The 14,715-nt window shown below is 37.0% G+C and overlaps 1 protein-coding gene across 1 annotated transcript in view; it reads left to right on the forward strand.

Moving 5' to 3' along the window:
- The window catches only part of LOC126108570 (uncharacterized), a 195,973-nt gene extending 184,258 nt beyond the window's left edge, over positions 1-11,715 (forward strand). Inside the window, exon 8 of the mRNA XM_049913861.1 lies at positions 11,586-11,715. Coding sequence (XP_049769818.1) covers positions 11,586-11,616 — 31 coding nt within the window. The 3' untranslated portion in view covers positions 11,617-11,715. The remainder of the gene's footprint in view (positions 1-11,585) is intronic.
- The last annotated feature ends 3,000 nt before the right edge of the window (positions 11,716-14,715 follow it).

Raw genomic sequence — 14,715 nt, forward strand, 5'->3', positions numbered from 1 at the left:
CTGAATTGTGTGGTTCTGAACACTTGAGCCTGCACCATGTCTGCATCCTCATATTTGACACAGATTGCTGCCTATCTCACTGTACAGAATGGGCAGACCTCTTACCCTCAAGTTCATTGGAGAGGTGTGAGTGTCTTACACCTTATTGTCAGCTTGTGGTTTCACCATCTGTCAGCCAACTTCCATAGAGGTTGACAATAGTAGCACATGAACAGGCATAAGACTCATAGCTTGTGAGATACTCATACTCAGGTACCAGGCTATAATACTCTGCCATTTGTTACATTTTATTTATCATGCCTGTTTACACCTTATACTAATACTCTACTCTCATGTTAGGAGCTGTATTTCTCGTGAAATGCTTTGTGTGTGTTCCAAAGCTCTGTACATGATGATTACATAATGAAGATTGGTTTTATGCATTAAATCTTATATATTTTTTTAGTTTTGGATACTGTGTGAAGGCAGAACAAAAACAGACTTGAAAGTACTGCCTCATCTAGAGTTAAACTATAATTCCAGTTGATTGTATAAAACAAAAGGATATTTGAAACATTATCACTAGGTGACATTATCACTGGGTGTGAAACGTAATCAGATGCATAATTTTCAATGTAATAAGCAAATACATCAAATGATCTTTCTTTGTAATAGCTTTGTTTTTATTTGTCTTCTTTTTAATTGTGTCTGCTGTATAGATTAAAAATTAATTCTTAGTGTATATTTTCTTTTATTTTTGTGATTAAAAGTGATGTTTCCAGAAATCTCTCATTACAGTTCTGTTATATAGGGTGTTCAAAAAGTCTCCCTGCAGTTCCGTGTGATTGTTAGCTGCACATGCTGTATGATTGGTCGCCTGTCTGGGTTACTTCCCTCCAAGTGGACTCTCCCAACATTCCACTGCTTCGTTTATCTCAGTAAAAATGAATATTTAAAAATTAATAACTTGTATTTCACTGAGTTTCATTTTGGTATATTCACTGCAGCATGCAGCACGTGTAGAGAGACTTTTTGAACACCCTATATATAAAAATGTTTATTTTTATGGTCAATTTTTGGTTTCCTATCTTTTTCTTGCTGCTGCAAAACATGTGGCTAGTTACATTTTGTCATACTCGTAATCTAAGATACTTATCATTAAGTGATAGGCATTTTTCAGTTTTGCATTGCTTTCAGCTAGTGAAGTGAGAACGTTTCTATCATTATAGATCTTGCAACATAATAATGTGTTTCCGTCTATACTATCACAGTGGCTTTTAAATATTTATTATTTATGGTTTCTCGTTCTTCATACACACATAACAAATTTTGGTTGTGACTGGGATTTAAAATGATTATATTCAAAATTATGTAATTTTCCTTATGATAATTTTGTTACAATATTCGGTCCAGCTATTTACTTACACATTTCTGCATAATTTTCTATTTGTGGATCTTTTATTTTAGTAATAATAGACTGTATGTTGTTTTCTCAGTAATGACTTGCAGAAATGACAGATATAATCATTGTTACTCAAGTAAGAACAGAGCCTCTAATGCAGGAACTTATGATGGCACTACTCATACTGAAGCTTACATTCTGGCATATAACTCTTCCATTTTAACAGTCCCATCACTGTATATGATAATACGGAATTCCTCAATAGAGTGAATGCAGTAAAAAGTGGTAGCATAATCAAATAGAATTTTAAATGACAAAATGGACTGAAGTTTAGACACTATTACTTTTTCCAAATGAAATTCTATTTTTTTTAGTGGTACTTAGATAATAAGACTGAAACAAATATTATGAATAACTGATCAGTGTCGTCATCGTCGTCATCATCATCATCAGCATCATGTGGTGTATTGACCATTTTTTCATGTTTCAGTTGAAATTTCTGTCAAATATCATTAGTGCCGTAACAACCATTACCAAACACTTATCTTGCACTTGCTAGCGAAATCTGTCATTGGAGGTACAAAGATTCACTGTGTGAGAATTACTTTGTAACTGAATGTTAAGTAACTAATTTTAAAAAACGTTGTCTATTTCATAGTTGTTTATTTCATAAGAACAACATACGTCTACAGCCAAACTTGTAGCCCACCTAAAATTACTAAGAAGAATCATTAGCAGTTGCTGTTTGATAAGTTAGCTCAGCACCACGTGGCACTTCTGGTTGAAGTAGTTCTGTTTAAAGGCAGCATGATCCATATGATCGGACATCAGGCAAAAGTATTTTGACTAACATTATTGTGGAATTGTGTCCAAATTGAGTATAATTTAGATATTGTCCTTTGCAGAATTGCAGTTCTTTTCGTTTGGAATTACTTGAATGAATGCAGTTTGTTGAAAGATGAGACTGGTTACATTTCAAGATCAAAATAACTATTCTTGACTCCAAAAAGCATTTGTTCATTCACATTTATGTTACTCATTTGGATTCAGTGTGTAAATGTTTGTTCTATGAAAATGACCCTGTGATTTAGGTTTATGAAGTAATCATTTGTTTAACATGATTAAATGAAATCCTTCATCACTTTATTAATTATGTATGATGAGTAATGGTAAGTTAACTTGGGTGCCACATAGGGATACAGGTGTAGCTCACACATGTATTCATCCCTGTTAATTTGTACAAAATGGAGCTATAGAGTTGCACTTGTATGTAGTTTCACATCTTTGGTTACAGTTCATTGCACATCATAGAGTTGTGAGATTTAGACATTGTATGTACAGAAAGTATATCATTGTGGCAGTTCTGTAAGATAAATCTATTTCATTATATTCTGATAAGTTGATGTTTGACAAATGTTGATATAATGGGGGGTATTAGACTTCTTAAGTATCCACATTACAACCAGTAGCGGTTTTCTCTTCAGAAAGAGTTAAGGCTTCGTCTAAGAGAATAACCTCATTTGGTTTAAATAACTATGCAGTCTGTTTGAATAACTGTCCAGTGAGAAAAACAAATTCATTTGTTAGTGGAAGCAATGACAGTAGAAGGCTTTTGGTACAGTGATACTAAAAATTAAACATATCCAACACTGGATCTTGAATATAATTGAGCAGATATAGAACAACAACCACAGCATAAGATCTCTTCACTTTTCACGTGGAAATATGCACTCAGTAGAAACTCAGTTTCACATTCCTTCTAATGGGAACAAGAGGACAAGACGGAAAATACCAGCACTTTTGTAAGTGAAAACCTAGCAAACACCAAAATGGATGATGGATAGCGGCAGTTTCAGGTGGAGTGTCAAAATAAGGAAAACTCTTGAAACATCAGCATGGAATCTCATTCCTGGAAGTTTAGGAGTGGTTGCAGTTTACAGAACACCAAGTGGATTGAGGGCAGGATAGGGTTGGCAGTCGTGTGAGGGATGATTGAGAATCATAATTGTTGTCGAACAGGCCTGTGGGTGTTATAGTTTGCATTGAGGCCCTCAGAAAGATGGAGTTGCCAGTCTCAAGAGCAGCCGGTGGGCCATCTGCTCTGTAGCAGAGATAAAACACAAGAGAGGCTGTTACAGATGGCTTAAACCATCTCCGCCGTAGCAGAAGTAAGTTACAAAAGAACAAGACCGACAAGTGTCTATGTGCAGATAGGTTTGGGAGGCACTTATGGCTTCCTTCACACCTCTTCTAACTCATTATTAATAGAATATTAGGCTATTCTAGGTTTTTTAAGATCTCTGTACTGCCCTTGGACTTCAATCCATCAAATCAACACTGCTGTAGCAGTGCATGTGATGTGAGGTATTTTGCATTCCAACTGATCCATAGTAAGAAGATTCTCTGGGATGTGGAACATCTCAGAAAACAAGAATACAGAATAAATATTTACAAAATATGAAAAGGTATAATAATGTACCTTCCACAAATCCCAAATGAAATTGCCTTTGCAAATGGGAAACCAGTCAAAAAAGAAAAAAAAAATTTAAGCATATTTATATTTAAAAGGATTTGAAACTTGTCACCAAATATTAAATGTTCAGTAAACATATGTGCATATGATAATTCATAAGCTATTGTAGATAGACATCATGAAATAATAACAGGCTACAGAACTTATTTATAAAGATCGCGTTTCAGCACAAAATTTTTTTCAGAAATCAGATTGTATGCATTATTCATATTATGTGATATTATTAATAACATATACACACCAACTGGTTCTACTAAGAAGTCCATCAATGGAGTAGGAGTTCTCCACAAATAAACCCTTTGACTCTTCTCAAACTGAACTTAATTATTAGTTAAACTTTTTATGGCTGCTGGCATGTTGCTGAAAATGTGTACTTCTTCTTTCTAGTTTTGATTCCACGAATTGACCTGTTCTTTTTTTGAAAAATATATTTTAATAACAAATTTCATTAAGGAATGAATGTATTGGGAAGCAGCCTTAGTATCTTCAGTTTCTTAAAAGTCCCTCTGCAAGTCGATCTTGAGTTCACTTGACAAATAATCCATACTGTGGATTTTTGCGCTCAGAAAACGTGAGCTTGGCTTGAAAACAGTTCTGTATGACATAATGGAATTAAATTAAGCATAGTGCTCTAGCTTTTTTATTTTTATATCACCTATGTCTGACAACATTTGCATAGCAAGTAGAGATTTATTTAGGTACTTCAGCAGTTCTGTGGTATGCTCCTCTTTGTTAAGTCATCATTAAGGTGTAAGGCCATGAATTTAACACTGTCAGTTTCTTCTATCGGATAGTCATCATATTTTAGGCATATACTGGAGAAAACATTATACAAGTTCTGAACTGCAGATAGCATGTTTTTTTTTCAAAGTTTAGTGACAGACAATTGGCTAGAAATAATTTATTAATGTCCATGAAAATTTAATTAGCCGACCTTTCAAAGGCTATACTTGATTTAATGTTTACTGCAATTTTTGTATCATTTGCAAACGAAACAAACTTAGCATCTGGTAATGTTACTAATGAAATATCATTGGAATACATAAGAAAAAGTAAGGACCTGGTTCCTAGATGGATGATGCCTGATAGCTTAACACACGTCTCTTCCCTATTGACACTATTTATTTTCTGTCAGACATATAGGATTTGAATCATTTTGCACAATTTCTTGTTACACCATAAAATTCTGGTTTATTTGATAGGATGTGGCAATTTACACAATCAAATGACTTTGACAGATCACAAAATATACCAATAGCCTGTAATTTATTTTCTAATGAATTAAGCATATTGTGAATGTATGTGTAGATAGCCTTCTCAATATAGGAGCCATTTAGAAATTAGAACTGTGACATAGATAATATTTTATTTATGACCAGATGGTGAAGAAGACAGCAATGTATTATATTTCCTAAACTTTTGGAGAATGCAGGCAAAAGTGATATTGGATGGATATTTGATGGTATTTCTTTACCTCCTTTCTTCTAGAAAGGCTAAACTTCAGTAAAATTTAGTTACTCAAATAACTTAAAATGTCAACTCAGAGCACACTGATTAACTATGTTGATATATTACCATAGCCACTAATTTTTATTTTTTTTTATTTTAAGAAATTTGTGGTGGCCTTCATTTCTACTGGTGTTGTAAGGGTCATACTCATATTATTTCATACACATATTATTTTTGTTATTTACAGTGCTTGGTCTGAGATATTCTGTGGTAGCATCTACTGAACTTAGTACCCCATCATTTCAGTAACAGCTTTGAAGTTCTTATTGAAAAGTTCTGTAACACTACACACATCTGTTACCTGTGTATCATTTAGTTTTAATGCTATGTGCTGGTTCTACCAGTCCCTTCCTTCACTATATCCCATATTTTTTTTGGATTATTTGATGTGACTATCCTTTTCAGATAATGCATTTCCTCTGATGTTCGTATTACTGCACCCAATATTTTACAGTATGTTTTATAACGATCTATAGCATTTACATCTGAGCTGTTTCTGTTTGACAGATAAAATTTCCTTTTTTTCTAGCAGGATGCTTTTATTCCTTGAGTAATTCGTGGCTTTTTATAGAGTTTTGTTTAATCTGGATTAGTTTTGGGTGGAAAAAGTTTTCAGATAAGTGAAGGGCATTATTAATGAAAGTGTTGTACTTGTCATTCAAGCTGTGAGCATTGCAAACAACAGTCCAATTTGTGTATGGGAGAAGTTTCCAAAAACATCAATTTTTGGCTTATTGGGTACACTCTTGAACTCAAATTTAGTAGGTTTTATATCCCAATCAGTATTAACATTTAGCAAAAGGAACTGCGTATCAGAGTCTGCAAGGCTACTTATTATTGGTTTTATAATATAATTTTGTTCATCAGACATTTCTATAAATATATAAGCAATGCCTATCTTTAAGCCCTTAGCTGTTCTAGTTGGAAAGTTAACACTATGAATTAATTTTAATGATAGTGCTATTGACTGCAATAAGTTCTTACTGAAAGAATTTTCAAGACAATGTACATTAAATATGAAATTCTGCTTCTGTTGCACATGCTGTTATAGGCAAAATTTATGAATGACCATGTTATTAAATGTAGGGGAGTTCCAGATGAATGTGGCAACTCCCCTGTCCTAGAAAAGTGATAAGCTAACCTAAATACTGCAACACTTCATACATCTCTATCAGTGGTCTTATGGTGTTCAGAGAGGCAGATTATGTCAACTGAGTTGGATATTCAGATAAATAGTTCATTGATTTTACTTCTTAGTCCTCATATATTTAATGCCCTAAAAGTATTTGCCATTTCACATTGACTGAAATAAAACTGAGAGGAAATATAATTTCCCATGATTGATGAAAATTTTTGACCAACAACTCTGTTTGCTGATGCAATATCACAGAATCCTGCTACTTAGTTTCTTTCTCATATTCAAGATTCGTTTCAATCCTGACATATTTCAGAGCTTGTCTCATTTGTGTTCTGCCTGTCCTAAAAAAGGTGCTGCTCCAACACCTGTAACCACTGGTATTTTACCCCTCATGGCAGTGCTTCCTCCTCCCCCCCCCCCCACTTAAAGTTCCTGTTATTTGCCCAGCCAGTTTACCCTTCCATTTCCTGCTAAGCTCTAGGCCATGGTTAGTATAAATATACCTCACGAGAGAATCAATAGGAACCACAACACGTGATCCTGTCCCCAACCAACTCTCATGACAGAAGAGTTCAAATGAGATCAGACATGGTGCCTCAGAAGCAATGCAAACCTCACACTGGTATGTCCCGATGCTGATGCAATCTCTGTAGATCACACTCTGTACTGTACTCATGATTTGTCAGTACGTTTGTCTAGCCCAATCACAATAATCACTGTGGCTTCCTTGTTAAAGTTTTTACAAAGTAAACCTAAGTCCTATGCCACATCACCCAGAGCAGCACTAGGTGTAAAAAAATTGGTGACATTGTATTATGATCCTGTTTCATCCTGAAGAGGTTGGCCTACACCTCTGGCACAAGAACTACCTAACAACAAAACTTGCTTTCTCTATGCTAACTTCCCTACATTCTTACTCAGTTTTCTACTGAAAGTTTTATTGAGATTTAGAACAGATTGAAATTACCTGCTAGTACTCAGTATACACTTAATATTAAGAATGATTTATTATTAAATTCTACTTTTGTTTCACATGTTTACACATTCTGCTCTTGGCAAAATTTATAACTGCTGCTGAGTTTATCTTGTCGTGAAATTGAAGTTGCTAGTTCCTGTGATTTCATATGGGCAGAGATCACTCCTGGCAACCGGAAGAAAATAATAATTGGATCCTTTTACCGATCTCCTAATTCAGATTATACATCTGCTGAAACTTTCAAGAAAACTTGGGTTTAATTTCAAACACTTATCCTACTCATACAATTATAGTTTGTGGTGACTTTAATTTACCCTCGATATGTTGGTGAAAATAAATGTTTAAATCTGGAGGTACACATAAAACTTATCTGAAATTGTCCTAAATGCATTCTCTGAAAATTATTTCGAGCTGTTAGTTCATGAGCCCATGCGAATAGTAGATGGTTGTTGCTGTGTGCTGTTTATAGTATTAATGAAAACTGTTTAAAACATTTGATCAGCAGCAGAAGTTCATTGACAGACACGTGAGATGTATGGCCCCAGTGTGTTGAGTGACAGCAAAGTGTGTAAATGGGTGAGAGCTTTCAAGAATGGAAGGGAAAATGCCCACAATGAACTGCAATCAGGCTGTTTATCAGTGATATCAAAAGATTACATCATAGCTGTGGGCAAAAAGATTTGTGAAGACCAGCAGCTCGCAAGTCTATTTTAGCAATTGAGTTTTCTAAATGTGGGTAAAACAACTTTGCACAAAGCTGTCTCTGGAAAGTTGATATTTCGCAAACAGTGTTCACATTGCATTTCAAGGCTACTTACTGAGAAACACATAATGGAAAGAATGGCTTCTGATCTTGTTTTTTTGGATCAGTATCATAACGAAGACGATCAATTTTTAAAGAACATTACCACAGGCAACGAAACGTGGGTTTTTCACATGGCCCCAGAGTCTAAATGTCAGTCATGTAAGGTTATGACGACCGCATATTGGGATAGATATGGTGTCTTGTAAGTAGAGTAATGCATCAAGGGACAGCAAAAAATGCAGTCACTGCACTATCCTGACTAAATTTAAAACTTTTTTAACAGCTGTATATATATGTCAGAAAAGAGAATAAGTTCAACTGGTCACAAAAAACTAAAAATGAAGACCAGTTGTGTCAAAACCAATTATAATAACACTTAATACTTGTATGAAACTATACTAAAAAAGATAGTAGAGCATTTATTTAAAAGATAGCCATTACCATGAATTTAACATCCATGAAAAACTTGCAAATGACTTTATTAAATAGTATAAGGCATTATAACTCGCTTAATCACAACTACTTGTTCTTCTTCTAGTTATTCTTCTTCGTTCTGTCCCATTTATCGATGGGGTCGTTGGCATTGTAGTTTGGGTTCTGCCAGTTCTAAGTAACAGTGGGTGACTGGACGCCATTCCTGGCGCCACCGTTCCTCCGGTACAGAATCTACATATCCACATACCCCATCTGTATGTGTCCAGAATAAATCTCGTGCAGAAGTGTTAGGATGATTTGTTATATATGTGTATCTGAGGTGGGACATGAGTATCAGCCAAATATTTACCTGGTTGAATGTTGGAAACCACCTAAAAACCACCTTCTTGTTGGTCAGTTCAGCAGCCCTCATCATTAATCCCTGAGATGAATTAGAGCTTAGGTAGATTTGCATACCCAAATCCTGAAAGTGGCACATTGACATGTGCAGCTAGCTGGGCAGGTTGAATACCCAGTTACATAAGTAGCAAATAATGGAAACCAATAAAAGTGTAAATCAAATAGCAGGAACTACAACAGTGGACACAGAAGAAATCTTTAAAAAAAACGGTGTCACTCTCTTCAGTCTACAAAAATAAACTTGCAGAACTACAAAGTGGTTGCCTGTTCACTTGTTTGTCTAGAGCAGTGGCCTACCAGGTTTTAATCATGAACTTCTGTGAAAGAAAAATGAACGGATTGGAGAGGCTGGAGTGAATGACCTCTACAGTGGGTGGTCAGGAGGCCTGCAGTTCACCACCTGGGTGGGGTTGCAATGACATGGTGGATAGTTGCTAGGCAGTTTTTCGACATTCCTACGTGAATAAGAATTGTTAAGTACGTCTGTTCCATAACAAGCCATGATGTTGATGATGTTCTCGGAAGGGGAAAATGTAATAATTTCTGTTTTTATAAGACATAGGTACAACTTCTGAGATTTCAACACAGCCTGAACGCAGTTCCTTTTGCAAGAGTGCTTATTCAGTCTTATTGCTGATGCCTCTTATATCACCCCTGCTGTGATGTTGCCTGTTAAGTTGGTCATAGTTTCTTAATGTCACACCAGCTGAAGCCATGGTGCAACACAACTCCTTTCTTTGGAGGACCCAGTCCACTAGGTTGTGGTGTAGAATATCGTCACATACGGCTGTGCTGTAGGTATGCGGCAGGCGACAACCAGAGGGACCCTGCTACAAAACGAAATGTCACACCAGACCATTACTCCCAGCTGTCGTCCAATATGGCGGGTGGCAGTCAGGCTGGTATACCAATGCTGTCCAGGGCATCTCCAGACACGGTTTCACTCGCCATTGGGGCACAGTTGGAAGTAAGACTCATCACTGAAGATGATTCTAATGAAGTCAATGGTATTCCAGGCTGGAGACATGTCTGAAGATAGTCCAGATTGCTATAGGATACCAACCTGACTGTCGTCCAGCATATGACCCGACAACCAGGAGTGATGGTCTGAGGATGCCATTTCATTTCATAATAGGACTCCTTTGGTTGTCATCCACAGCACCCTTATATCACAGCGGTACATCGACGATATTGTACGCCCCATTTACTTGCCCTTCATGGCAATCCGTCCTACAGTTGCATTTCAGCAAGATAATGTCCGCCTGCACATGGCAGGAGTTTCCATTGCTTGTCTTCATGCTTGCCAAACCACATCTTGGCCAGCACGATCGCTGGCTATCTTCCCAATTGAGATCATTTGGAGCATTATTGGCACATCCCACCATTCAGTTCAGGATTCTGACAGTCTGACACACCACCTGGACACAGTTTGGACAATATCTCTCAGGAGGACAGCCAACAACTCTGTCAGTCAGTGGCAAGCTGAGTAACTGCTTCTATAAGAGCCATAGGTGGAACAACACGTTATTGACTTGCTCAACTTATTAAGCTCTTTCTCATGAAAAAATCATCCAATTTTTCTAAAATTGTAATTATTCGTTTGTCTTTACATGTACATTACATCTACCAATCTCCGTTCCATTCAGGTAGTTATTTCATGGTGCGTTGTTTCCTTTGTCATAGAGTGTTGGTAATGTTCCATCTGTGTCGTTACAAGCCATAATGCAGTTCAATTGCCGGACTCTTACAACCCCACTGGCGTCCACCCAAAGGTTCAAAATATTCTGTGCCTGCAGTAGCCTCAGAGAGTCTACTTATTTTTACAAGATCTGTATTTGAACCTCCACTATAAGCTCCAACATCAATTTCCAAAGCGATTTATGTGGAAACCATGTCATGATCTCACTCATGCACAGCATGTAGGATAATGTACAAACAGTAAAGTTTGTTTCAGAATCGAAGCCATTTTGGTTTCCATGAGAAAAAGAGGTGACAGTTTTAAGGCAATTTCAAAATGTTTCCACAGTGTTTCACCACCCGACTATACAGTGAATCAACAAAAACTGCAAGTTCACTGTTACTAGCTATTACCTGGTAACTAAACTTGTCATTTCATTCAATATTAATACCAGTCACCGTAAACCCTAACCTGAATTAGTAGCAATTAACGTAATATCAAAAACACCATTTGAATTTGTTTTTCCTCTTAAAGGCATGTCATGTAATGCACCCAAACACTGGGAGAGAAACAACTGATTTCTAGTTAGTGTGACTAATTTGTACCAATCTAGCAAGGTTCAAACTGACTAGTTCTTCTACATTCTTAGTTTTGTGCATCACAATTTTAAAAAATTACTTGACTTTCCTACTGCATCTTTATACCATTTAGAATTCCTATGCACTTTTCAGATTCGTGAAACATTTGGAAACTGGTGAATAGACAGCTTATAACTGTGCTATCATGGCTGCCAGAAACGCACACACAATTTACAAAGTGAGCTGTTAATTGAGTCTAATGGAAATGTCCTCTTTTTTGCCATCTACATTACTCTTCAAATTTTAATGTTCGTCAGGTTGCCATGAATTCAATAAAATCTTATACTTTACTTATTGTTATTTTATATATTTATTCATCTATCAAATCTGATCCCATAAGGGACCAGGGTTTCACACATACACTATTTTTTACTTTACTTAACAGTTACATAGGTAATAACAATAAATTTTGTATGATGAATAGTAATGAAATAGCATAATAAATCGAAAATTATTTGACTGTATGCAGAAACAATGTTTAAAAATATTTATGATTAAGAACTAGTGAAGCCTGAGTATACTACTTCTCCCACTTCCCACTAACAATAACAACAATTATAATAATACTAATAATAATAATTATAATGATAATAAAAATGATAATAATAGTGATAGTAGCACATATAAAAAGTATTTGTAGGTATACAAAAGTAATATTATCTGGTATAGTAAGTTCTGAGGGAGGTCAACTTAAGTAGGCTATACCAACTAGGAGCAGTGGTGAATCTACATCTACAGGATTGCTCTGCAATTCACATTTAAGTGCTTGACAGAGGGTTCATCGAACCACAATCATACCATCTCCCTACCATTCCACTCCCGAACAGCGCACGGGAAAAACGAACACCTAAACCTTTCTGTTCGAGCTCTGATTTCTCTTATTTTATTTTGATGATCATTCCTACCTATGTAGGTTGGGCTCAACAAAATATTTTCGCATTTGGAAGAGAAAGTTGGTGACTGAAATTTCGTAAATAGATCTCGCCGCGACGAAACATGCCTTTGCTTTAATGCCTTCCACCCCAACACGTGTATCAAATCTGCCACACTCTCTCCCCTATTACGTGATAATACAAAACGAGCTGTCCTTTTTTGAACCCTTTCGATGTCCTCCGTCAATCCCACCTGGCAGATCTAGTTGGAAACCAAGATGTAATGGCATAATGGGTGTGTATGGCTACAGAGTTAGACATTATTGTGGTTCAAATGGTTCAAATGGCTCTGAGCACTATGGGACTTAACTTCTAAGGTCATCAGTCCCCTAGAACTTAGAACTACTTAAACCTAACTAACCTAAGGACATCACACACATCCATGCCCGAGGAAGGATTCGAACCTGCGACCGTAGCGGTCACGCGGTTCCGGACTGTAGCGCCTTTAACCGCTTGGCCACCCCGGCCGGCAGACATTATTGTGGCTTCAGTGGATACATCATTAACTGTCTTTCGAAACTGGAGATGTTATTCAGTTCTCTGATATAATCGAGGAAGTGTTTGAATGATGGAGTGGGACAGAAAGGATTTTGTTCTGATGGGAGGAGTGTTTCTGCATGTTTTTCAAACAAGGTTAAGGGGAAGAGAGATAAGTACACTGTAAAGTGACAAGACAGTGGAGGAGACAGAGCGTATGGGCATCTGTTCATTTATCTACCTACAGCCGTGTTAGCTGAGTATATGATGGTCAAATATGATGAAAGACTTGAACATCACAGATATATCAACTGCAGAAGTAGATGCATATTGGTTACACAAGCGCAGTTTTACAAATATGGAAACTATATATACAAACACGCGCTAAAAATCAAAAGACCCATTTTTTAGATGAGACAGAGTGTAATTACACACACATAAATCGGCATTTTTATATGTAAATAATCGCAAAAACCCCCCCATGAACCATAGACCTTGCCGTTGGTGGGGAGGCTTGCGTGCCTCAGCGATACAGATAGCCGTACCGTAGGTGCAACCACAACAGAGGGGTATCTGTTGAGAGGCCAGACAAACGTGTGATTCCTGAAGAGGGGCAGCAGCCTTTTCAGTAGTTGCAAGGGCAACAGTCTGGATGATTGACTGATCTGGCCTTGTAACAATAACCAAAACGGCCTTGCTGTGCTGGTACTGCGAATGGCTGAAAGCAAGGGGAAACTAAAGCCGTAATTTTTCCCGAGGGCATGCAGCTTTACTGTATGATTACATGATGATGGCGTCCTCTTGGGTAAAATATTCCGGAGGTAAAATAGTCCCCCATTCGGATCTCCGGGCGGGGACTACTAAAGAGGATGTCGTTATCAGGAGAAAGAAAACTGGCGTTCTACGGATCGGAGTGTGGAATGTCAGATCCCTAAATCGGGCAGGTAGGTTAAAAAATTTAAAAAGGGAAATGGATAGGTTAAAGTTAGATATAGTGGGAATTAGTGAAGTTCGGTGGCAGGAGGAACAAGACTTCTGGTCAGGTGACTACAGGGTTATAAACACAAAATCAAATAGGGGTAATGCAGGAGTAGGTTTAATAATGAATAGGAAAGTAGGAATGCGGGTAAGCTACTACAAACAGCATAGTGAACGCATTATAGTGGCCATGATAGATACGAAGCCCACACCTACTACAGTAGTACAAGTTTATATGCCAACTAGCTCTGCAGATGACGAAGAAATTGAAGAAATGTATGATGAAATAAAAGAAATTATTCAGATTGTGAAGGGAGACGAAAATTTAATAGTCATGGGTGACTGGAATTCGAGTGTAGGAAAAGGGAGAGAAGGAAACATAGTAGGTGAATATGGATTGGGGGACAGAAATGAAAGAGGAAGCCGCCTGGTAGAATTTTGCACAGAGCACAACATAATCATAACTAACACTTGGTTTAAGAATCATGGAAGAAGGTTGTATACATGGAAGAACCCTGGAGATACTAAAAGGTATCAGATAGATTATATAATGGTAAGACAGAGATTTAGGAATCAGGTTTTAAATTGTAAGACATTTCCAGGGGCAGATGTGGACTCTGACCACAATCTATTGGTTATGACCTGTAGATTAAAACTGAAGAAACTGCAAAAAGGTGGGAATTTAAGGAGATGGGACCTGGATAAACCAAAAGAACCAGAGGTTGTACAGAGATTCAGGGAGAGCACAAGGGAGCAATTGATAGGAATGGGGGAAATAAATACAGAAGAAGAAGAATGGGTAGCTTTTAGGGATGAAGTAGTGAAGGCAGCAGAGG

Source organism: Schistocerca cancellata, chromosome 11 (assembly GCF_023864275.1).
Source record: "Schistocerca cancellata isolate TAMUIC-IGC-003103 chromosome 11, iqSchCanc2.1, whole genome shotgun sequence".
Taxonomy (NCBI): Eukaryota; Metazoa; Arthropoda; class Insecta; order Orthoptera; family Acrididae; genus Schistocerca; species Schistocerca cancellata.